Source organism: Trichoderma virens, assembly GCF_000170995.1.
Source record: "Trichoderma virens Gv29-8 chromosome Unknown TRIVIscaffold_3, whole genome shotgun sequence".
Lineage (NCBI taxonomy): Eukaryota > Fungi > Ascomycota > Sordariomycetes > Hypocreales > Hypocreaceae > Trichoderma > Trichoderma virens.
The window spans coordinates 1,707,309-1,731,223 of NW_014013746.1; the positions used below are offsets into that span (position 1 = coordinate 1,707,309).

The window sequence follows — 23,915 nt, forward strand, 5'->3', positions numbered from 1 at the left end:
GTTTGTGCGAGGCGAGCCCGAAGCGTTAGACCCGAGTCTATCGTCGTCTAAATGCTCGGTTTCCTCATTGCTGGCAGCGGCGAGCGACGAACGCACCGCTCGGGCGTCCCATTCTGGCTGGTCCTCGCCGTCGTGGCGGCTTCGAATCTCCTTGCGCTGACGCTTTCGGCGCTGCATAGTGCCTATCGTGAGACTTCTGTCAGCTGCTTAGGTGTCGACATGGTGAGAAGACCTGGCATGCCGGGGCACTGATGAGAAGACCTACCTAGCTTGGGCCCAGGCTTCAATGCACCCGCCGGATAGCTACAGACCTGGTCCCGTTGAACACACTCATTGCAGGCGGGATAGGCACGATCGCTGCATTGAATCCTTGTTAGTCATGATGGCTGCTATGCATACGAATATAGGCCTTTCGTTCCAACTCACCATTTGACCTTGCGCCTGTTGTCCGCCATCAGCCAGCCAGTCAGTCATTCAGTTAGGTGATCGATCGGTCGGTCGATTTAGGGGACGGCGTGGTCGAGCACATTGCGCCAGGAGAAACTCACCTTCGACACAGATGGCACGCCGTTTCTGGCTGACATTGGGCCTCGTATGGTAACATGGTTGCGGTGTTCACCCCCAAGCGGAACTATTGCAGTCGAACGGCTATGAACATGAAGCAACTCTCTTCTGACAGTCAGGGTGCAGACATATGCAGGTTTGAGCTGCCCCGATCCCATGGGGCGAACAGTGCCGTCACCTTGTGGGGTCGACTACCTGTAGCTACATGTAGAAACTGGGAGCGTGGCCACCCTCACTAATATAATTCCGAGGCTTGGTAATCAATTGCCTAAGAGAGAGCCTATGGCATCTGGCTTGCTTCTGCATCCAATGTTGCAAGTCTATCAATCTTGAAGTTCTACAGCTACATACGCGCCAGCTCCCAGAGACATGTAAGTGGAGGATATGCTGGTTCGGAACACCTCTCCTGATCTCCGTGAAGTTCAGGACCTCATTTTCCCACCATCTTGACACCAGAGTCGTATCTCCAAAAGGAAAAGGGGCTTTGTCCAAATGTAAAGCAAGAAACATAACAATCCTGCACTGCTTAGGATCTGCCCTGGTGGGCTTTGAGGACTTCATACATGTGGACTGACGGCCGGGGTGATCCGAGTCCCCGCTCATCAGGGAATTCGACAGCCCAGCCGCCCTTCCTCGCCTCCACCCGCCAGTCAACTCGGAGCAACTTCGCACAAACTTCATGGTTTCTGCTCTGCTCCAAACCTAGTGCCAGTGGGGCTAGCAGTGGCTTCCGCCTTGTAGGGACAGGGCATCCAATTAGACACTGCTTGAACAGGTGTCAGGACAAGGTATGACTCAAAATCTCCCGCACCTCTCAGATGCGAGGAGAGCATAGGTTCTAAGGAATCTAAAAGGAAACATGCAACGAGGCCAGGAATGGGCTGGATGAAGTGAAGGCTAATGCAGAAGCGCGATGAATGCTGTATTTCCAAACAAAGCCCTCTTACGAAAGAACAATCTAACTACATGTACATGTAGGTACCTTATGCATCAGCGTGGCCGAGGGCGGCACGCATGACTTGAGACAGCTTGGTCTCACACGCCTCCGGGCTGCTCAGCACCGTGGCTGCTCGCCAAGCAACGAAGCGATCTGGGCGGACCAGCACAGCACCGGACTCCTCGACGCCCCGCAGCCGGTCCCAATCAAAGTAGACGTCTTCCCAATCTTGTCGGAACCCGATCGAGTGCACGCTGATTGGCACGCCAAGTTGCTTGGAGACGTGTTCAGCGGCGGGTCGCCAGGCCTCACCACCAATGCCCGTGAGCAGGGTGAAGGCGCCATGGCCGGCTAGGTCAATGGTGGATTTGGCCTCCCCAGGAATCGCCTTGTTCAACCAGGCATGGGGCAAGCGGCATCCGGGGTATGTGCTGGGCTGGTAGTAGAGCACGTCGTCCTCGGCGGCACGGCCGCTCCGTTTGTACGGCTCCGGCTCGTCGGCCGTGATTATCCCTGGGCCACTGTATAGCTGCCCCATCTCCGCCCCAAGGCCGTGGAACTCGTGAGACGTGCCCTCAATCGCGTCCTGGAAAGCCCGGCGCCGTGCTCGTCCTTCGGGTGTTGGCGCCTGTAGTTCCGCAAATCTCTTTTTGCGGGCTTCCACGTCTTGTGGTATGGTTCCCATCGCGTCCCACACCCTGAAATGGTCTCGGAATCCGTTATTTGCCCGCTCAGTGATGGAGCGGCCAACAGGCTGCCTCTCGGTGCTGAATGTAGATAGTAATTCCTTGGGCGCCATTCCTCGCTCGACAAAGGCAATCTTCCACGCCAGATTGAAGGCGTCCTGGATGCATGTGTTGGAGCCCAGCCCGTTCATCGGTGGGTGTCGGTGGACCGCATCGCCGAGGCAAAAGCTGAGCCCAGCGCCAAGTTTCAATGTTAGCCTACATGTATGTACATTCAAAGCCCTGAAGCGGACCGGGGCCAGCGGGTGTTTAAAGCTTACACGTTTCCCCGAGAATATTCTTCTGCAACAATCTCGTTTATGAACCACCTCGAGACATTGACAATCTCCGCTGGTGTGTCATCGCCAATGAAATCTCTGACCCTCTTGAGGTATTCCTCCTCGGAAGGCTGAATGTGGATGTCACAGTCCGGATTCGGTAGCAGGATGAACATCCATTCGTCCCATGGCTTGACCATGCGCACGATGCCCTGCCAGCCGAACGCCGGGTGCTCGCGGTCGGGCTGCACCACCCAGTGCAGGTTGCCCCTCCGGTGCTTGATCAAGTGTGACAAGTCTGCCCTGACCAGCACATTGATGGCCATCCCTTGGCCTGGCTTGGCTGAAAGGGGCAGATCCAGCTGCTTGATGACCTGGCTCCGGGCACCGTCGGCTCCGAACAAGTACTTGGTGCGAATCTGATACTCTTGGCCAGAGATGTTGTCCTTGACCGTGGCAGTGATGGGACCATCGCCTTCTAGGCCGCCATCAAAACGAAGCAGGGTTGTGTCGAACCGCGTCTTGAACCCGCCGAGGGTCGCACTGCGGACAAGTATCGGCTCGAGCTCGGTCTGGGGCAGATCAACAGGGTCACAGGGACTGGCCATTTCGTATTCACCCTGATTTGTGTGCGTCGTTAGCGCTGCTATACCCTCTGTAGCCCTTTGTAGTTTTCGACGCGATATGGCTGTACTTGCGCAAAATATTTGTTTTCCTTACTTACCTTTCTAGTCGGTCCATGGCCCCAAGAGTGAATCCGTGCGTACTCCTCGCCCGCCATGCTGTGGCACCACCGAGTGTGGACCATACTGTCGCCATCAGATGCAACCCTTAGCATCTCTTTGTCAAGTCCAATGTCTCGAAGGCATTCTGCGATCCGAGAGAGGTTATTGTGCTTGCTCAAAAAATGGACAAGGCGACAGGGGCCAGGAGAGAGTCTGGTGTATTCTTATACGCACCTAATGCTGCCATGTTCATAATGTGCGCCCTTGGTGTGTTGGCTGTCCCGGGAGCAGCGCTAATCATGATACCCTTCAGCCCTGTATGTTTGGGATACCCATTAGCTGTCTGGTTTTTGCCAGGGCTAATCACAAGGACTAGTATACGCACCATAGCTAGCAAGGAAGCAAGCCAGAGCAGCGCCTGCAGGACCCGCGCCGACAATGAGGAACTTGGTTTCTATCGTCCTAGAATCTTGTGGGGAGAGAGATGGTGCAGTGGTGGCTGTGCCTTGGTCTGCGCTGCTCCGCGTGTGGGCGCTGGTGCTGAAGCTCTTGGCCGAGGGTGCATGGCCGTTGCCATTCTGTGCTGCCCAAGGGCTGAGAATCCTACCTTGAACCGCGGCCGAATTTAGCATCATGGCCGACGAGGGAGTAGATTCCATGGTAATACTACTAGGGGTGAATATGCGAGATGATGTATGAGCTGCTCTCAGCGAGACAGCCGGCTGGCTGTTGTCTGGTAGTAGCTGTTGCCGAGATGTCGTGAGTGCTGAGCCTGGGAGCCTGAGAGGAGAACTACTACAAAGCTAGCGCATAATGTATATCGAAATGAAAGGCTTGGAGATAACCTTCTTGTATATTATAAGACAAACGCAAAGGAGATCAAAAGATCTTGGTTCTTCGTCGTCCCAAAAGACAGGAATGAATCAAGGACAATTAGTGACAAATAACTTGTAGCTTAAACCAGCTGCTCTCACGCTACGTATCCTCCTACTGCCCAACATTATTTTCGGCAACGTGCGATAAACAAACCGAGGATCGTGCGGTCATGACGGACAAGTCTCGTGTCACTAGGCATGAGTTGACGATGAACTGTCGAACAACGTGGGCCCCCGGAGGGAGAGTGCCCCGCCTCGGAACATTAACTTGGCTCCCCTGGTTGTGTGGGGTGGGCTACTCCGTACATGTAGATTCAATGCTGGGGATCCGTCCGAAATTGTTGCGGAACTTGCTTTGTGCAGCAAATCTCCCGGGCGAGTCAGGCTCCCGGGAAATAACCCCACGGGGTGTTGGTACACGTTGTCGCGGTTGGCCGAGGGAAATATTCCGGGGCCTCCGAGACAATACGGCAAGGAGCGGTGTTCGCTTGCAAGCAATAACGCAGCCCAAAGATTCCAAGCTGTCGTGCCACCAAACGCCTTGCGACGCACTATCCGTCCCCAAGGTTTCCTGTCCTCTCCAAATGACAGTTCTCGACATCAGAACGGGACCACACGGCTGCAAAAGCCATGTTCAAGAACGTTGACCTCTGCCCGGCCGCCGCCTTGCACTGGTGCGTATCCCTGTGAAAACCGTTGCTGCGTGTCCAAAAGGTGAAGCCGTTAGGCCCAAGATTTCCGCATGCTCAGCAACGCTGCTAAAGAGTTCTAATTACAGGGCCTGGACTGTACAAGCCTGATTTATGCTTGTGTGGTCATCGTAGGAATGTTTATCTATGCGCCATAGTTGACCTCGTGGTCCTCGTTGAGAGGGCTTTTCGGTCTTGGCCAACAAAAAAAAATCAGAAAAAGGCCAACTGGAAAGTTACTGGCAGCCAAGGTTCAAGATGTATTGTGCACAAGATGCAAGAGATGAACAAAAACTGCGTTCCTTCGGCTCCCAGACTGGTACCAGTCAAAGCAAACTACTTTAAAGAACAGAACAGAAATCACCATCTTACGAGTCCAAGAGGCATTATGACCGGTCGTGATCATAATTATTGTCAGTATTTTAAGAGTTTTATGCAACGACTTGGTGGCAGTCCTCTGGTGTATTGATAAGGGGCAATGGAGCGCGGATAATCTTGTAAGCTTGCAAAGCCCATGTGAGCTGTCACAGGCCTCTTTCAAAGCAGCTGCAAGCATGCATTGGCAGTCTGGTACCTGGCCTCATTGATAGGGCAGAGCAGAGCAGCGTTTAATGAATATTGTTACCACCTCCTTGCCGCTATCTTCTAGTTCTACTGAGGCCAGGTTTACATTAGTGTAGCAGTGGAAAGGATGTTTGGGAGTCCCTTGGCTGTGTGAGAAGCCTACCCATTGCAATGGTCCATGTTTGTTTGGGAGACCTTCCGTCGTTCGCACGAGGAACACCTACTGAAGCCTTAAAACAGCGATGCACCCGGGCATAATACTCCATTGACCACACGTCCTAGAACGAAACCTTGAATTCTTTTCACTACTCATAGTACACTTCGTTGATCAGAGTTCCAATGTCTTGAATGAAGACCCTCATATCATCCCCGTGCCGCAAAACCACCTTGGGCTGCTTAGCCATGCCGATTCCAGGACCTGTGCCTGTCATGATGACAGTTCCCCGTTCCAGAGTAGTGCCCTGGGAAAGGAAGGAGATCGTCTTTGCGATGCCAAAGATCATCTCCCTATACAGCATAAAAAGTTAGACTGGTGAACACCAGGAAAGGCAGCGGCTTGAGTTCTCAAGGCATTGGAATTGACAACTTACCTAGTATTGGAATCCTGGACAACGTTGGAGTTGTGGATAGCCTTGACATCTAACTGATGGGGATCTGGAATGACCTCAGGGGAGACTAGGATCGGGCCAATAGGTGCGGATCCATCGAGACCTAGGTGATGCGAATGTTTAGTTTCTGTTCCTGAACTTGAACCGTAAAGTACGTTTTGTCTTGATCGTATCGCATGACCAAATGAAGCGCTCACCCTTTCCGAAACACCACTGACTGTTCTTGAGCTGCTGTGCCCTGGCGCTCACATCGTTGCTGGCCGTGTATCCTAGCACGTAGTCATACGCCTCCTCTTTAGACACGTCGCGGCAATCCTTGGAGATGATGACCGACAGCTCCGCCTCGTAGTCGGCAGTGTCGTCCTGGGCGATCTTGGGGATGTTGATCTTGGCGGGATACGGCCCGTTGAGCGCGGTCCTGGGCTTGATGAAGAGAACAGGCGTGTCCGGGATGGCCATGTTGGCTTCCCTCGCATGGTCTCTGTAGTTGAGGCCCAAGCAGCGAATGATGGGGATCTGCTCCAGGGACAGAGGTGGGAGGAGCTACGGATACACATCGTCAGTGTTATTGTTCTCCTAGCACAACACATACGGTAGCTCAAGTCAACCTCAGCTGACCCGTGGGAGAATTCCGGGATTCACCTGTGCAACGTGTAAAGTCCGATCCGTCACAAGCCCGTCGTAGACGGACCCTGAGATGCACTTGGCATCAACAGTGCGGCCCTCAAACACGGCGAGGCCGACATCTGGGAACTTTTTGGCGTCTATCTGACCAAGGTGAATCCTGCCATCCTCCTTGGCGATGAATCGGATGAGATGAGTCCAACGACGAGCGACGGCCATACTTTCGTGTTAGTTGAGTTAAAACACCTGTCCTGTTGTAAATTTCAGATGCGTGATGATGGGAAAGATCAAGGGGATATCATCAACTAATTGGCCAAGCTAAATAAGCAAGGGGTGACTCGGAGAATGAAAACCACGAATGCATGACTTATGTTCCAGTAGTTCCGATAACACACCTGCACCAGAGACGGACGGCAAATGAGGTCACTGGATATCCGATGTTGTTCGCCCTGAGCAGATGAAGCCCCTCGCTAGACTCCGCGCTGGTGCTATAGCAGCGTTTCGCTTTACCCCAACCATGCTCATGGCAATCTTTGTCGGGCGCGGGCCAATTTCGTGAAGACTTCCAGGCAAGTGGTCTATTACTTTACTACGTAGGGCCAAGAAAAAACTAACCGCCACCGCCACCTGATGGTATGTGTGCGTGCGCAGAGATCTCGGGGCAACTTTGAGAGTGAGAGTGACTGCTGCGGCTCTGCCCCGCTGCTGCAATTCCCGGCACTATCTTATTGCAAGTCACACTTGACAGCTTAAGACCACTCTGCGGGTTTACACGTCCCCAAGTTGGCCGCAGGGGTTCTAGGTCCATGGACTCGGAACAACGACGTGCTCCAAGGGGCGAGCCGTAGCCATCCTCGCATTCCCGGCTGCACGAATCTACATTGAGATGTATTCCTCAGCTCGTGCTACTAATGTTCGTATGAATGAGTCAATACGCCGGATCTGCACTACAGAATGGATCTGGCCTTTACGGATCAGGTGCACACATCCGTTGTGGTGCTGGAGTGACCGGACAAGTCGATTTCCTTGATCGAAGTAGCGAGTGGATACGGGGTCACTCCACTGCAACGACAAATGAGTCCAGATGACTATCTCAGAAGATGATCACCCAGCTGCATATCTAATGGACCGACCGACCGACCCTAAGCTGGAGTCAACTGTGGGCAGGGCACTTTGTCTGGAGACGCCCGACAGCTCCTCAAGCCCGCAGCCTGGCTCCCCCGCAATCGAGAGTCCATCGGATCGGCCATTAGTCTCGTTGATGACCCTAATCCGAAGCAGTGCGAAGTTAGTCCGGGGAAGTCCTGGATTCCGGGCCCAGCGGGATCCCGGGTTTGGCGTCATGGGTCCCTTGCAGCCCCGGATTTCCGTCATCGCGTGGCGTCTCGCCGGCTTTACAACTTGCGGGGATCAATAACTGTCTAAGGCGTGCGTCGTGATAGTTGCACATTCAGACAAGTTTGACATGACAAAATCAAGCTGTCGCCCTTGACGTCGCAATAACCCATCTCCCCACACCACAACTCGTGGGAAGGCCTTAAGACAAACTAGGAACTACCACTTCGCTTGTCCGTCCCTTGTATCTTCGTCAAAAATTCACCTTCGACATGACAGGCATCGTAGTCGAGCGTAAGATTAACCTAGTGCGAGTTGCGCACGTGTACTACACACACAAGGATATCGAAACTGCTCGCCGCTTCCTGGACGATTTTGGACTCAAGGAATGTAAGCGATTCGGCAACAAGACGTACTACCGTGGCTACAGCCGCGAACCCTTTCTGTACTGTGCGATTGAGGGTGATGAGCCTTCCTTTGGCGGTGCCGCCTTTGTCGTCGAGACGCCGGAGGATTTGGAGCTTGCGTCGCGAACAATACCCGGCGCCTCGGAGATTTACGACCTGACAGATGCGCCGGGCGGCGGCAGATGCGTCACTTTCCACGATCCGGTCGATAATTTCCCATTCCACTTAGTGCATGGACAGACTCAGCTAGACGAGGAGATTGTGCTCCCAGAGTTGAACTTCAACTTTGTAAGTGATTGCAGTAATCGCGAGCTTCGCTCCTGAATGTGCAGCACATCTGACCATGCGAAATGCAGCCAGGAAACAAGAACCGTGGCGGTGGCCAATATCAGCGATTCGACAAACGTCAGTGGCAGAATAAATATAAATACATATGCTGTTGGCATCAGGCGTAATCTCAGCGCTAACACATGAAAATAGGCCCTGCTCCGGTGCACAAGCTCGGTCACTTCGGCATGTGTGTAACAAACTTTGATAAGGCTTTCGAGTTCTACACGTCACGGTTCAACTTCTATCCTAGTGATGTAAGTATTTTAACTGATATCTGCCAAGAAGGAGGTAGATGGACACATGTATCCTAGATTACTAACGACAACCTGAACTTAATAGCTTGGACATAACCCAGAGGGCAAGAATGTGATAGCCTTCAACCGCCTGATGCGAGGAAAAGAACTGGTTGACCATCATACCTTTTTCTTCTTCGAGGGCCCCAAGGCGCACGTCCACCACTCATCGTTTGAGACGCATGACTTCGACACGCAGGTCCTCGGCCACGACTGGCTGCGCCACAGGGGCTGGGAGAATTGCTGGGGAATCGGTCGACACGTAATGGGAAGCCAGATTTTCGACTACTGGTGAGCCAGGACCCCTTTCAGCATAAACAGATGGGCGACATCTGTCCACCGGAAAATGTCTACATGTTTATCGCTGACGCCATTGTCCTGCAGGTTTGACGCGTCCAAATTTATCCTCGAGCACTATGTCGATGGTGATCTCTGCAATGACAGCCAAGAAACCGTCGTGTCCGAAGCGTCGCATAAGAACTTATATGTGTGGGGTAAGTCAAGGTTACTAGACATGTGTAATTCTTATTATTGCCCAATTGTTAACTTGAAAAAATGTTTGTTGTCTCAAGGACCTGATCTCCCGCCAACCTTTCTCGAGTAGGTTTAGCAAGGGCGTGTGGAACAGAACATGGACGAGACAGCCCTCACTGCGGTATATTAGTGTCCGGGAAATCAGTACCTAGTATTCCGCAACATACATGTAGATACCTCACTTTGCCATGCCTTGCACCCAAAATCCAACATGCGACTCGCCAATACATGTGTGTGAATTTAGTCCGAGAAAAACGTTGTGATCACTTGAGACCAGCATCGGCCTTGCTAAAATGGTCAATCAGGGGCCCTCACGGGGCTGCCATACTTGCAAGGCACGGCGTGTGCGGTGCGACGAAGGCAGGCCTACGTGCTGCCACTGCCGGCGTCTCGGCTACATCTGTGGAGGCTACGAGAGGAAGCCGCCCAAGCTAAGATTCAAGGTCCAGGTCGCCGCCGGTCCACAGCGACAGCAGAATACCGGCGCCGTTGCCAGCGCCGTTGCCGCTCCGTCACTCGCCCGGTCGCCGGGATATCCGGAGCCGGATCTCGCCATGGGCTTCTTCTTTACCTACTTTGTTGACGCCGGCCGCACGCTGGCCTCGACCCGGGGGTTCTTCGAGGCGCTGCCGCCCATCCTCGCGACCGAGGCCAAAGACTCGGCAGCCACTACAGCCGTGACCGCACTGGCCACGCGTATGTTGTCCCTCTGGCGCGGCGATGCCCAAAGCTTCACGGCGCCTCACAAGCCGCTGGGCGTCGCTTTGGCGCGCCTGGGATCGGCGCTGCAGACTCAAGAGGAGAGGGTGAGCCGTGCGACCCCGTTTGCGGCTCTCGTTATGCAGTTCTACGAGAACATGAATGCCATATACGGGTTTCGCGAGGTCAACCGAACGCACCACGACGGCGCGGTGGCCCTGTTGATGCAGCACGATTTAAGCATCTCGGACGGGGAGATTGGCATCCACGTAGTGCGCCGCATACTGCATTGCGAGGTGTCGTACCGGCTGCACTCTGGGACTGCCTTTCCGGCCAACATGGAGGAGTGGCTAAAGCGCAATCTTGTTGTGCAGAATCCATCTACAATTCTCGATACTATCGGCATCTCCATTGCCAACATCCAACACGCCTTCACTCGCCTGCGTCAACAGCCCACCCCAGAGTCGTGGCGTGCAGTCGAGATACTCTTGGCAGAAATCGAGACGACCGAAACTCTTCTGCGAGAGTGGCCGAGCGTGCTGCCGAACCACTGGGCCCCGGTGACACTTCCAGCCGTGCCAGATGCCGTCCCACCGATACCAACCTACGCGGGGAGATGCGACATATACCCTGCGAGCCAAGTGGCGGCGATATGGAATATCTGGCGATGCCACCAGCTGATTCTGCTCAAGATCAGGCTCGCTGCCCTCGACTATAAAGCTCGGTCAGAGCCAAGCGAATACCACCCCCCCACTACACTCATGCGTGGTACTCGGGAGCGAGTCCAAGAACTCGTTGATGCCGTCTGCCACAGCATTCCATTTTACGTTGGCAACCGATACAAACGCGGTGCCTTGTCCGACCTGACCAACCCGACCATACTCCACACCAGCTACTTCGACCTCGACCCGAGCAGCGAACAGTTCCTCAAGTACAAAGCGAGCGACAACTACATGAGCTCCGAGGCTCATCGAGGACACATAGTCGTGCAGGGGCCATGGCACATGATGACGTGCCTGAGCGCGGTCATCAACCTGCTTTCCGGGAACGACGAGGGTAGCTTGCTCCTCGCCCGTGCCTTACGACCCGGGCAGCTCAACTGGATGCGGAAACAATTCGTCCGCACTGCTGCCCTGGTGGCTATCGAACTACCAGTGAAACAGCAGCCTCTCGCCCATGACGTGGCACTACTGGCTGGGAAAGTGAGTGAGGGTTTGAAGATGGCCAGCGGGTCGTAGACTCTCGAGGGTCTGAGCCAGCAAGCGGCTAGACAACGACATTATACATGTACCAACTGGGTCAATTCTTGGGGTATCTATGAAACATTGCTTAGAGCAAGGAAGCGCAAGAAGGCTTTGACTACGGCCAAGTTGAGCAACATGTTTATATCAGACAGCGGGGAACTGCCTCCCAAGCAAGAAAAAAAAGGCCTTCGTACATCTAGTCCCGAGATTCTGCAGACTCCCAAGTTACGGCGATGTCGGTGTCCATCATCGCTTTTTCTGCTTTTCTTGCTTCGGTGCCTCTGCTTCAGGGAACCGCGATGCCTCTCGCAGATGGTCGGGTGTTCCGAGTGCCTGCATACCCTGCTCATTGTAGCGTCGATGCGCCACTTTCCGGTCGCAATTCATACAGTAGTGGGTGACATGGCCCTTCCAACGCCTCATGTACGGGGCCACCACTCCGACGCCGGTAGTCAGGAAGAGCGCCGTTGCCGCAACACTGGAGTGGCAAGGTTAGATCGAGTTGGTTCCATGGGTTGGGGGATAGCAAAGAACATACTGAGTCGCGACAGAGGAGCTCTTCTTCACCCTGGTTTCCACGCGGCGCCTGCAGAACGGGCAGTCCACGGTATCCGATTGATCGCCAAGCAGATGCAGAGGCGTTACGGTCTCGACAAGGCTTGACCCCACGGGAGGGGTGAACGTCTCTTGTGTGGGTTCGTCGTGGGCCTCCGATGAGCTAGCGACAACGACCTCGGGGAGACCATCGTCGTCGATGAACGGAACTTCCCTGCCCCAGTGCCTTGGTCAGTCAAGACTGGATACACGCGCAATCCTGGAATGGGCCACTACCTACTTTCCTTTCCCTGGGGACGGCTCGTCGAGCGTCTTGGTGCTCTCTTCCGCGATCCGCTTGTAGTCTTCTGCGATCCGGTTGTAGTCTTCTGGGTGCTCGGGATTAGCGTAATAGGGTGGAGGGACGCTGGAGCAGCTGGATAGAGTATCTCCCGGGTCTAACGCCATTGCATCGAGCTGTGAAGCAGACGGCGCCACAACAATCGTGCGGGGGTGCGGGAATATGTAGGACAAGAAACAGTCCAGAGCAGCAGTTGCGACAGGATGGGGATATAAGACGGGCAAATCGGTGAAGACATGGAAGGATTCGAGGCTGAGACCGCTGTCGATTACTATAATTGACAAGGCCACCGACCTAAACCCCGTACAGGACAGTACATGTACATGGATGCGGCCGTCGCATTAGCAACGTATCACCGATAGTGGGTCACGAACTTTGTGCAAGTCAGAGAGAACAGAGATCAAGTGTGTGTGCCAGGCTATTGAGACTGGCAACTAGGTATTTAAAGACTGTATTATCTAAAATACATGTAATAAATCAACTATATCTAACGTATTTGAGCAAAAAGTCTAAAGTACATTAATCTACATTAAAAATATATATAAACTTAAGTAATCTGTATATAATTATAATACAGTGTTAAAAAAGGCTATAATACTACGTCTATATACTCATATAATTTACACTAGCCTTAAAAAAATGTTCGTCTATGTAACAGGATTCCGTTATGGGCTGTTGTAAAGCGCAGTGGCTAGCATAAGCTGCTGGCACTGACGGATGTTTTTGATCTATTGGCTCAAGTAGCACCCTTTCTAATTGTTGTTGCAGTCTATATTAGGATATTTGAGCAATATGCCTTACTTGAAAGCGTTTAAATACAGTCGCTCTATCATTTTAGATACAGTCTCTAAATAGTTAGCCTATCGAGACGACTGTAATTCCCCAGCGAATGTGAAGACACGACCGGACTCGTCCGAGGGATACCATAGCAAGGTTCGATTGAGGTCCGGCCTCACCTTGGCAGAGCTCCATAAACGAATTGCTTTTTGAGCTTGGCAGACAACTCAAGAGGCACCACAAGAGGTCTTACACGTACGCGTAATTAGGTGCCAAGACTGCCAAGCTGCCAGATGCTGGCGGGTCGCAACAAAACTTCCAGTTTGGGACGAGGCTAAGCTGACACTTGTACTACCTAGTTGACGGCCCGGTGGGAGTCCACCTACAATTTCTCCTGTGGCCCTGAAGCCAAGGACCAGTTTACTCGGGATAACCCTCCACTATGATGAAACCTCCACAAAAGCTATGGCGGCAAGTAGCGCCGCAGACCCGTCGCAACGGCATAACTTCTTTGGGTATAGGCAAAACCGTGCGTAATGTGTAGTAAGTTGCCGCAAGGCCTCAACTACATCGAGAGCATAGATACTGTGACATGAGGTTATACAAACCCAGTAGGCTGTACCTCTGCGAGGAACGCTGGAGAAGGAACAGAATACATTACCTTGGCAAACACTTAAAATAGACACCTCTATCTCAAGGCCCCCCCGCCTCGCATCTAAGCCTCAACCGAATGCGAGACACTTCGAAGAATACCTGCCCTACACTTGTAGTCGATCGCTCAAGGTAGAAGACCACCATATAGAGCTCAAATTCCATCGTCTGAATATGTTGTTTAGCGTCATCCATTTTCTCATTACATATAAACACCAAACTCCCTAAAGTCTTAAGCTATAGCAGTTCCCCCCTGCCAACCATGGTCAAGTCAGATCGGCTCCCGCGGAACGCCTTCGTAAAGGCGGCCCGCCACCTGTACAACCCTATCGGTTCTGCCAAGGGCTACAATACCGTCCTTTGGTTCATTACGTGCGGCGCGTTGCTCGGTTTCTCGCTCGCAAAGCTCCCAGCCATCGGCCTCCGCGGCCAATTTTGCAACCTAGACCAAGACACTGTAGGCGCCGCAGGCCCAGGGGAGTGCTTCCACTATCTGCAACCCCCGGCCTGCATCCTTCCCGCCGGCATCCTCGCCTGCTTCCAGTTCGTGCCCGTCATCACCATACTTCATCGGGTCAATGGCTACATCGTGCTTCTCCTGACCTTGGTCGGCATGGCTGGCGCGTTCATAAGCACGCCCGTGTCATATGGTGGGACCGTCGAGATTCAAACTGGGATCGGAGTGCTCTCTGTCGCATTTTTAGTATGCCTCGCGATGGCAGTGATCAACATCAAGAGGTTGCAGATCGAGCAGCATCGGGCCTGGATGATACGAGCCTGGGTCTATGTACGTACGTATATGACGAATCCTAGTCGCAGAAGTTGGACTGACTATGACCTCCCACTCCCAGGCCGGATCTGTCATTACACTTCGACTCATCCAGATCCTCACCGCTTACATCGTATCGTCTCTCGACACGTATTACATCCCTATGCCATGCGATAAGCTGGCCTTCACAGTCGCCAACGACACAGTGACTCGTGAATCCTATCCAGAGTGCGCAAGCTTCTTGTCAGGCCAGAGCACGGGGCAGTTTGCCTCCGTTAGGGCTAGGCTTTCGGGTTCAGCAAACGCTGCGGAAGCTGCAGCTGCCCTCAGCGTTAGATTCGGGGTGGGATTGTGGTTGGCGGCCTTTATCCACGTCATCGCAGTCGAGATCTATGTAAGCCCCTCCAAAAGTGTCATCCTTAGCACCTGAGCTGACATCGCTGCTTAGCTTAATCTCACACCCGCAGAACACGAGCGGCTGCGTGAGTATTCATACAAGCGTCAAAGTCGAGGCCGGCAGGAAAAATCCCGGCCGGGCTGGGCTGACGGTGGATCGGTTTGGCGATGCCGAGATATGGGCACCCAAGTTGGTCTCCAAAGCTATTTACAATCCTCTTACACCCTCCTCATCTCAGTAACTGACCCGAGTCGCATATTGAAAGTAGGTGAATCCTTGCTTCCGGGTGATTTTTGATGTATATTGCTTTAAAGGTGGATTTCATAACAAATACAGCCGCTTTCAGTTAAACAATACAAGTGTGATACCCGCTAAAGGCGTTCATAAGGGCTAGCAAAGCAACTGCGCCGATCGCGGTCAGCTAGTTCAATCAAGGCCAACCGGATCGTTCGAGGTCATCCCGTTCGTTTGAAGCTACGCTACTTTGATAGAACGAGGTCACCTAGAAAGATCGTAGTCAGCTTGTTCAATCAAGGTCTTCCAGCTCGATCAAGGTCTTCCGGATTGATGGAAGCCACCTTGATAGAACGAGACCACCTAGATAGATTGCGGTCAGCTTGTTTAATCAAGGTCTTCGGGATCGTTCGAGGTCAATTAGATTGATCGGGCCTACCTAGCTGGATCAAGATCATCCCGTTCGATCAAGGTCATCCCGTTCGATCAAGGTCATCCTGTTTGATCAAGGTTCAGAAGTTTGTCCGCGATGCCTACCCTGTAGGCCCAGCGTTGTGACCATAAATACGTTGGGTCGTAACAAGCCTAATGTTTCTTGAATAATTTCAATATCTTAAATGGTTTTGATTTCCTAGACGGGTCGTGTGCTGTAAGCCCTTCCATAATTATAAACGCCATAGAGGTCTTTGTTAATAATTATAGGGCTCTATTTTACAGGATCTAGTTATTTTACCCTACCAGGATTGCCCAATACTGTAACACCCCTACTAAGTGCAGGCCAAGTTCAATCCTAGGTGTGCATCTTCCTTTATCCTGACATCTCCTCTCTCAAATATTGGCACCACATTCACTGGGGTTATAATGGGTTGGATCCTGGCTTACCTAGATATAATTAGGTGACAATGGCGGATTGGGCTCCGTCTCTCGGCCTCGTTGTAGGCCTCCCGCGCCACCATCGGCACCCAAATTCACCCGGTGCATGGCCAAAGGTTACAGCCTTGCCAAGAGTAATAAAACAATTGTTATTGTAGGGAGAAATCTTTTTCCTGCCCGCACCAAGTTCCCCCCTGGCTAACACCCCTACTGAGTGCATATCAAGTTCCTACAGGTAGGTGTGCATCTTCCTTCATCCTGACATCTCCATCTCTCAAATATTGGCACCACATCGCGACGGTGAGCTACGGACATCAAATTCCTATTGTTATTATTGCAAATTCAACAAAGTGCAAGAGCAAAAGATATGTCCTTTCTTGCTCAGATTCGAGGAGGTCTGGCAAACGCCCAGCACGAGGTATCCAAGCATGTCAACGCTGCCAACATCCATCGGGCCATCGAAAACGTCCAGAACAGCATTCATGCGGGAAGTGCAGCACCACAACTAAGTTATCTACGTGTTGGAAACATCTACCGCCCGTTTAAAATTGTTTGAACATGTGTACTGACAAATGATTAGTCCATCGCAACGGGACTTGGTAACCAGGCTACGGCAGAGAAGCAAGGCAACGTTGACACCGCGATGCCAAGTCTGGCCGAAGCAGCTCGAGATGATTGCCTTCACGTCGAAATTGAAATGACTCGTGCCGAAGACGCATCGATGAAAACAGAAACTCAGCCAGGGATTAGAAATGATGCCACGGACGCTGAGATCATCGGGGAGTGTTCGAGCATCAGCGCTGCGAGACGAGATACCGACGAAGCCTCTGGCTCAGCAAATGAAAAATCACCAGCTAGAATCATGCATCGCAAGGATACATGCACATGTACGTGTGTGGACGGCGCAGAGGGGTCAAAAATGGACATAGAAGATTCCAACCACAGCTTCATGGATGGAGCTCAACTTGCAGCTCAGCGTGTAAGTACAGCATGCGTTGCCTGGGAATATATAGTGTTGATCTAACATGAATTATCAAACAGCTGGGCAAGACTGCTTGGGAGAACCCCCTGCTTACTGCGGCCACGGTAGTCACCGGAACTGGGCTCCTTGTTGTTGCTGCTCCTGCAATTCTCACGGCTCCGGCCATGGGCCTTGCTGGAGCGGCAGGCTTTACGCCAGCAGGGATAGCTGCTTGTAAGTGCCTCTCCAAGCCCCATTACATGTATTGAGGTCACTCCATACATCCGCTACTCATTTACTTACCAATAATCCACGACAGCCTCTGCTGCGTCGGCCATGCATGCGGGCATTGGCAACGTTGCCGTCGGGAGTATTTTTGCCACATTGCAGAGCGCTGCCACTGGAGGATACGGGGTAGCGGTGCTGACGGGCGCTGCTCAGACCGCTGGAGGCGCTGTAGCCGGTGTTGGCGGTCTTGGTGGGATCGTGACTTATCTGAAGGGCAAGCCGCAGCCAGAATCGACGGATAAGGAGAAGAACGAGTAGCCGTCGTCTGTTGAATCATGTCCAGTATGATTTCCCATTCGCTGAGCAAAGAAAGAGCCAATCTACGGCCCGTGCCGGGGGGCAAAAGAAGGTGATAGCAGAATAATATAGTGGCAAGCAACCTTATGAACAGCCCGGAGATCTTGGCTTCTAGCCCGAGGCTTGCGCAAGTGCTAAACTGGGCATTGGCACCGTCACTTTTCCGCGGGTCTATCGGCGATTAATGTGACGATCCGCCACCGCGTGATTGGACTCTGGCCGACCCGCATCTTCATCCCCTGCCAACGACACTTTAATATGCCAATACGGCGACCACATGCGCAGATGACTGACTAAGGGTCAGATATTTCTTCCTCTTTGGGCGCAATCCCGCGTCGCGATCCTGACAAGTTACTCGCCCCAGCGGCCCGTTGGCGAGCAAATAGTGAGCAGTTTTGCTGCGTCACTGCCTGCGCAACCGGTTGCCTGGACAAACAAGCGAGTGCAACAGTACAATGGACAAGCCGGGCGACACCGCAGGCAAGCATGGCCACGACGAGACATCGCCCGTATCAACACCAGCCAAGAAGCCTCGCATCGGCAGTCCGGTCGAGGTAACCGCGGCATCGGCGAGGCTGGAGCCGGTGCAGACGCCTCTCGTCGGTGATGAGGCGCCGGATCCGACCATCGAGGCGGACGACACGGCCAGCGATGGCGGCTACGAGTCCGATCTGGCGTCGCGAGCGTCCACCTCGGTATGCAGCAGCGTGCGCGACTACGAGTTCGAGAACAACAGGCGCTACCACCGCTTTCAGGAGGGCCGGTACCAGTTCCCCAACGATGAGCCGGAACAGGAGAGGGAGGACATGAAGCATGCCATGGTGGTGCACCTCTGTCAAGGCAAACTCCACTTTGCGCCGCTGGAGAATCCACAGAATATCTTGGACATAGGGACGGGGACGGGCATCTGGGCCATGGACAGTAAGCAGCTCTCTACTATTATACTTTTGCTTCTCTCGCTCGCAATGCGCCGATGAGATGGGACGAGACAGCAGTTAACAAGGCAATCATTACAGTGGGCGATGAATATCCCGGGGCCGAGATCACCGGCATCGATCTGAGTCCAATCCAGCCTCAGTGGGTACCGCCAAATGTCCGGTTCATGGTGGACGATGCCGAGGCGGAGTGGGTGGTTCCTGAAGCCTCTCTCGACTACATCCATATCCGGCACATGACCTCTTCAATTCGCGACTGGCCTGTGTTATTATCGCGCGCATATACGTAAGTAGACCTCAGTGCCTCAATCATGGCGGGCTGGGGAACCCTTTTGCTAATCGCCGTTGGATTTCGCTATAGAGCACTAAAGCCCGGTGGGTGGATTGAACTACAAGAGCTCCAGTTCCAAGTCAAGTGCGACGATGGAACGGTGCGCGAAGGCAATAAAGTCCAAGACTTTTTCGAGACAATGAGGCGCGCACTGGAGCATTTCAACGTCGACTTGTTAGCCATGCGGCACAACCAAAAGAACCTCATCGACGGAGGTTTTGTCGATGTCGCCGAAATACCCTTCAAGATTCCCATTGGCACATGGCCAAGAGACAGGACCTTAAAAAAGTGTGGGCTCTACAACAGGAGCATGATTCAAGATGCCCTCTACGGCGTTGCTGTGAGGCCTTTTACGCGGGGCCTCGGTTGGACGATAGAAGAACTGGAATTGTATTTAATAGACGTGCGAAAAGAGCTAACAGACAACAGTCAGCACGGCTACACGCCATTTAACGTGGTCATTGGCCGAAAGCCTGGATAAAAATATCAAAACATGTTGATGATCATCATCGAGAAAAGAACACCTCACCTACATACCTACATGCCTACCTACGCTTACCTCACGTAGTGCTAGTAATGGCTGGCGCTCCCTAGTGCCACCAGAGGTTCCCCGCGTCCGCGGAGCTGGAAAGCGACGGCGAAAACCAGATCTATCCACCATTGGCTTCAGAATAAAAGGAGGGGTGGAGACATCGTGAAAGCGATGGAGTGGAATAATCCCTCGACTTAGCTCTCACCCTATCAGCCTGTCGCGCATAGACGCAGCGTACCAACAATGGCATCACGTTCCGTCCAACGGATGACGACTCTCTCCGAGGAGATCGCAGCCAAGACTAAGATTATCACCGACCATCTCACCGCTAAAGGCCTGGATGCTGCGTCATTCGATGTCGACGGACTTGTCGAATTTCCCATCTCGCAGGATGATGAAGAGCCATACAAAGCTCGATTAGACCTTATAGCTCTTACCAAGGAGCTGCATGACATTGCTCTCGGCCCAAAGGAAAACCTGAGGTACTTGGCTTGGGATGTAAGTTGCATACAAACAATCAGGTACCGGATCCGTAAGGGCTGAGCTAAACAATGCCTCTCAATTGCTCAGTGTGTCAACACTCTATCCCTTCAATCAGTATGGGAATTCAAGATTGCCGATGCTGTCCCTCTCGATGGCACCATCTCGTATGAGGATCTCACGGCAAAAGTGAGAGAGATGAACAATGGGCTCAACATCTCGCTGCTCGATCTACGCCGTCTCATCCGCCACGCAATGACAAATCACATCTTCGTAGAGCCTAAAAAGGGTTTCGTGGCTCACTCACGCACTTCGCAGCTCATCCGAGAAGATGCTCCTCTGCGCAACTGGGTTGGCTTCATGTGCAATGACCTGTGGCTACCAGTTGCCAACGTCATCCCGGCGATGAAGAAGTGGCCCGCGAGCGAAGAGTCGACAGAGACTGGTGTCAACCTTGCATATAAGCAGGATCTTCCTTGGTTCGACTTTATTCAGCAGGATGCAGTGTTTTCCCGGAGATATAACCTGGCTATGCAAGCCCATGGCAGCGGAGAGGGCTACTCCATGCAATCGGTGATTGAAGGATATCCATGGGGCAAGCTCCCTCAAGATGCCACCGTGGTTGATGTAGGCCATTTCCACTCTACAAGCTACACGAGGCGGCTTGCTAACATATCTTTGTACTAGATGGGCGGTAACCAAGGCTACATCTCCTTCGCCATCTCAGAAGCCTTCCCGAATCTCACTTTCATCGTCCAAGATACTCCAGGCATGCGCACCCCGGAAACTATCGGCAAGGTCCCCCAACATCTCCAATCAAAAGTCGAGCTCACCACCCACGATTTCTTCACACCGCAGCCCATTGTCGCAGCCGCTTACTTCTTCCGCATGATCTTCCACGGTTTTTCAGATAAATATTGTTTACAGATTCTTCGGGCGCTGATCCCTTCGTTGAGAAAAGGAGCAAAGGTCATCATCAACGACGGAGCGTTACCGGAGCCTGGTACGGTTGGATATATCGAGGAAAAGACCATGAGGACTCTGGACCTCTTTATGCAAGTCACTGTGAATGCCAGGGAAAGGGAGCCGGATGATTGGAGAGAATTGTTTGCACGGGCAGATGAGCGGTTCAAGGTCAACGGTATATGGAAGCCGGAGAAGTCGAGGATGTGGTTCGTCGAAGCCGAGTGGACTGGGGAGTGATAGAACTGGAAATTGCAGTACGAGTACAATGTAAGCTGATCAGCGTATGGAAAAATTGACGTAAACTTGCTGCCGATCTAAAAGCTAACGATGAAAAATAAGCTTGACAGGTGACGACGGCCGCATCCAATTACATCGTCAACCGGACCAATCGAGTTCGATGAATGGCGGTTTACTGGTCGCCAGTCGCGGCTAAATGCATCTCCATCTTCGCACATCTGCCAGCCACGTCGATCAGCTTACAAGACTCCATCAATTCCCACCTTGGGCAAACCTTTTTTTTCATACTGCGGATTCACGCCTGGCACAGATTATTTAGAATGCTAATGATACCCGGTGAGGGTGCTGTGTATTTAATAATATTTGCCGTTTAGGTCGTCTGTATTTGTATTCGCTCCACGTTCAATGCGTCTCTTCCCGTATTCCCATATTATGAAAACCCATGCCCAATGTAATCCCGCCTTGTCCCACAATGCAATGTAATAGTAACCAAAAATGGTTTTAAACCGAACTTCTTTGAAGATGGAGCAGCTTTAGAGACCGCAGTTCTTAACAGGAACCTGAGTAGCGGTAGCAGAAACGCGGCCCAGCTGAACAGCCTGGCCACCGGTCAGAGCATTCATGGCATCGAGCGCAATGTTGAAGCCAGAAGCAGCGTGGTCAACAGCCAAGACGTAGATGGTGTGGCCGCTGTATTGCAGCTTCCAGCAGGTTCCGCAGCTAGCAGAGTTCCAGCCGGCGACGGCGGCAGCACCTCCGATGTATGGGAAGCGAGGGATCTGGCCCTGGGTCGACCAGTGGTATCTGGTTTCGAGACCGTTGGGTCCGTCAGAGCAGGAGACGTCGTTCAGAGAGCGGGAGCCATTGTCGTAGCCGGTGTCGTAGGAGACTGGGGAATGTAGATGTTAGTAAAGATGGAGTGATGGGGGGGAGTTGTGAAGGGTGCTTGTCTCACCAGTGTCCGCGGAGACGGCGGCAGTGAAGAGAGCGAGAGTGAAGATGTTGGACAGTTGCATTTTGGCTGATGTGGAAAGAAGTTGTATAAACGAAAGCTTAACTGCGAGAATGGATAGCAAGATGTGATGCGAGGATGATTGGTGCTGTAATCAAGATAGAATTGAGTGAAGAGTGAAGCTGATGATTCAGAGCAGATGGCATCAAGGACGAGGACAAGCCCGGCCTTTATACAAAATATCAATGCAGCTTGCCCATCATCACCGCCTTAAGCTTTCCCCATCGAGGCTCAGTTTTGCCTCCTCCCTTCCCGATGCATCGTAGCATCAAGCCATCGCCAAGTCCTTCGGCCTCCTACACACCCTTCTCGTATGGATACCTTCATACATGCGCATGAAGGCTACAGCAAAGCAACAGGGTACAGCAAACTGACTCGTCACAGCAAAGCACAGGGCAAGTCTCCGGTTCTGCTGTTCGTGTCCGATCATCTGATGCCGATGCGGTCCACAAATATAGCAACACCACATCCCTTGTCTCTCCACTGCCTAAATAACACTGGATCTCAGTACTAATAAAAAAACAACCCGGACTCGCTGCTTGTCTACGAGTACGTACCGAACGGTACCATGTAACAACAGAGTGGGCGACATGGCAAGATCCGCTGCGCTGGTACGTGGTACGTGCCGTGCGGGCCACTTTGCTACGGTGATACTAGTACGAGCACCAGGCTTTCGAGGGTATCTCCGGTGGAGGCGCATTCGATTTGTGGCAGCCAAAAGGACCGACCTGCCAAAGTGCGAGTATCCTACTAAGGATTATTAGTACGTACTAATCGAGTGGGATGATGATGGTCAATTAAGCTCGTATTCTTGGCTTTGAGTTAAAGATGGCTGCCCACAGCGTCTCATTCTCAGCTGCTCTTGTCTTAGCCTAATAATCTAATAATACCTGAATTTATTTACCCGTCACCTGCAGACCAGTCAATCCATTCAATTCACCTCTCCAGATCTCTTGACAATGCCCATTCCAAGACGAAGAACCCTCTGCACAACTCCCTCCGGCCCATCGGGCGATTCTCTCAACTCCCCCAGTCGCCCAACCGGCTTCCCCAGACGCGGACCCTTGGAGCATCGCCACAGCCGCGATTAGTGCGAGCAGTGCCGATCCGGCTCGTATTGATGACGCAGTCAGCCCGCCAGGTGATGCCGTTGTACGAGAAATGGGCGGGCTGGCGGTATGGCTGAAGATAGTGGTGGGCTGCCGTGTTAGTTGAAGCCCAACGGGCGGAGGCTTAGAATGCGTTTGCTTTTTCCGTTCTGCGTCTCAACGATGGCAGTTTGATTCGCCATGGAACTCTCTCCCAAAAAACTTCACATGTACGCAGCCGCGACGTCCTGCCGCGGGACGGCGTGTAGCAGCATATACGAACAATAGATGCATAAAAAGCAAACAAAAAGAGGGACGAGAATGCGGGCAGCGCTTTTAGCCAGGCTTTGCTTGGAGGTCCGCCACGGAGTAACGTCAAATGTCCCGGCAATGCCCATAATTCTTGTTCGAATAAGGCAAAGCTGGTGCAACGGCCGCTGCGGCCGACGATTTCGACCCGAGGGACCCGGGCAAGTTGATGGGTCGTTTACGACTTTTGTCGTGTTTAGGGGGGCAGAGGAGCTGAGATCAAGGTCGATCGTTTACTAGCGAGGCGTGACCAGGACGTTTGTAGTTGAAGCTTGGCAAACGTCAACAGAGGAAAATGTCGTATCCACAAGGCCGTTAGTTGGCAGTTGGAAGATCCTTTCATAACCGTTATTCTAGCTCTGCCTGGCGCATCGGGTTTTAATTCCCGAGAAATACGATCCACAATAACTGATCTGCGCGCTGTACAATTATCTTGCGGTGGTAGGACAGTC

At 52.6% G+C, this 23,915-nt stretch overlaps 11 protein-coding genes across 11 annotated transcripts; 7 read left to right on the forward strand and 4 right to left on the reverse strand.

Moving 5' to 3' along the window:
• Positions 1-1,547: 1,547 nt before the first annotated feature.
• Positions 1,548-4,276, reverse strand: TRIVIDRAFT_189361 (uncharacterized protein; the record flags this gene model as incomplete). The annotated part of the gene is made up of 6 exons (XM_014104322.1): positions 1,548-2,415; positions 2,508-3,124; positions 3,229-3,374; positions 3,464-3,544; positions 3,615-3,675; positions 4,259-4,276. The coding sequence occupies 6 exons, from the start codon at positions 4,274-4,276 to the stop codon at positions 1,548-1,550; spliced, it is 1,791 nt and encodes a 596-aa protein (XP_013959797.1).
• Positions 4,277-5,662: 1,386 nt separating this feature from the next.
• TRIVIDRAFT_54997 (uncharacterized protein) lies at positions 5,663-6,808 on the reverse strand (the record flags this gene model as incomplete). Its single annotated transcript, XM_014104323.1, has 4 exons — positions 5,663-5,864; positions 5,948-6,068; positions 6,163-6,508; positions 6,608-6,808. The coding sequence occupies 4 exons, from the start codon at positions 6,806-6,808 to the stop codon at positions 5,663-5,665; spliced, it is 870 nt and encodes a 289-aa protein (XP_013959798.1).
• A 1,388-nt stretch (positions 6,809-8,196) lies between these two features.
• On the forward strand, positions 8,197-9,558 carry TRIVIDRAFT_54998 (uncharacterized protein; the record flags this gene model as incomplete). The annotated part of the gene is made up of 6 exons (XM_014104324.1): positions 8,197-8,619; positions 8,688-8,736; positions 8,812-8,915; positions 9,001-9,245; positions 9,339-9,448; positions 9,527-9,558. The coding sequence occupies 6 exons, from the start codon at positions 8,197-8,199 to the stop codon at positions 9,556-9,558; spliced, it is 963 nt and encodes a 320-aa protein (XP_013959799.1).
• Positions 9,559-9,781: 223 nt separating this feature from the next.
• Positions 9,782-11,425, forward strand: TRIVIDRAFT_32426 (uncharacterized protein; the record flags this gene model as incomplete). The annotated part of the gene is made up of 1 exon (XM_014104325.1): positions 9,782-11,425. The coding sequence occupies one exon, from the start codon at positions 9,782-9,784 to the stop codon at positions 11,423-11,425; it is 1,644 nt and encodes a 547-aa protein (XP_013959800.1).
• A 252-nt stretch (positions 11,426-11,677) lies between these two features.
• TRIVIDRAFT_219361 (uncharacterized protein) lies at positions 11,678-12,433 on the reverse strand (the record flags this gene model as incomplete). Its single annotated transcript, XM_014104326.1, has 3 exons — positions 11,678-11,909; positions 11,970-12,200; positions 12,267-12,433. The coding sequence occupies 3 exons, from the start codon at positions 12,431-12,433 to the stop codon at positions 11,678-11,680; spliced, it is 630 nt and encodes a 209-aa protein (XP_013959801.1).
• Positions 12,434-14,016: 1,583 nt separating this feature from the next.
• Positions 14,017-15,161, forward strand: TRIVIDRAFT_189365 (uncharacterized protein; the record flags this gene model as incomplete). Its single annotated transcript, XM_014104327.1, has 4 exons — positions 14,017-14,541; positions 14,606-14,917; positions 14,972-15,009; positions 15,044-15,161. The coding sequence occupies 4 exons, from the start codon at positions 14,017-14,019 to the stop codon at positions 15,159-15,161; spliced, it is 993 nt and encodes a 330-aa protein (XP_013959802.1).
• Positions 15,162-16,946: 1,785 nt separating this feature from the next.
• On the forward strand, positions 16,947-17,534 carry TRIVIDRAFT_189366 (uncharacterized protein; the record flags this gene model as incomplete). The annotated part of the gene is made up of 3 exons (XM_014104328.1): positions 16,947-17,006; positions 17,069-17,222; positions 17,308-17,534. 3 exons carry the CDS (start codon positions 16,947-16,949, stop codon positions 17,532-17,534), a joined length of 441 nt encoding a protein of 146 aa, XP_013959803.1.
• A 494-nt stretch (positions 17,535-18,028) lies between these two features.
• Positions 18,029-19,509, forward strand: TRIVIDRAFT_212026 (uncharacterized protein; the record flags this gene model as incomplete). Its single annotated transcript, XM_014104329.1, has 4 exons — positions 18,029-18,127; positions 18,185-18,494; positions 18,590-18,794; positions 18,870-19,509. The coding sequence occupies 4 exons, from the start codon at positions 18,029-18,031 to the stop codon at positions 19,318-19,320; spliced, it is 1,065 nt and encodes a 354-aa protein (XP_013959804.1).
• Positions 19,510-19,614: 105 nt separating this feature from the next.
• TRIVIDRAFT_219365 (uncharacterized protein) lies at positions 19,615-21,054 on the forward strand (the record flags this gene model as incomplete). The annotated part of the gene is made up of 3 exons (XM_014104330.1): positions 19,615-19,869; positions 19,942-20,478; positions 20,539-21,054. 3 exons carry the CDS (start codon positions 19,615-19,617, stop codon positions 21,052-21,054), a joined length of 1,308 nt encoding a protein of 435 aa, XP_013959805.1.
• A 314-nt stretch (positions 21,055-21,368) lies between these two features.
• Positions 21,369-22,193, reverse strand: Sm1 (small protein 1; the record flags this gene model as incomplete). Its single annotated transcript, XM_014104331.1, has 2 exons — positions 21,369-21,943; positions 22,010-22,193. 2 exons carry the CDS (start codon positions 22,068-22,070, stop codon positions 21,588-21,590), a joined length of 417 nt encoding a protein of 138 aa, XP_013959806.1.
• A 463-nt stretch (positions 22,194-22,656) lies between these two features.
• Positions 22,657-23,252, forward strand: TRIVIDRAFT_62272 (uncharacterized protein; the record flags this gene model as incomplete). The annotated part of the gene is made up of 3 exons (XM_014104332.1): positions 22,657-22,677; positions 22,724-22,829; positions 22,984-23,252. 3 exons carry the CDS (start codon positions 22,657-22,659, stop codon positions 23,250-23,252), a joined length of 396 nt encoding a protein of 131 aa, XP_013959807.1.
• Positions 23,253-23,915: the final 663 nt, after the last annotated feature.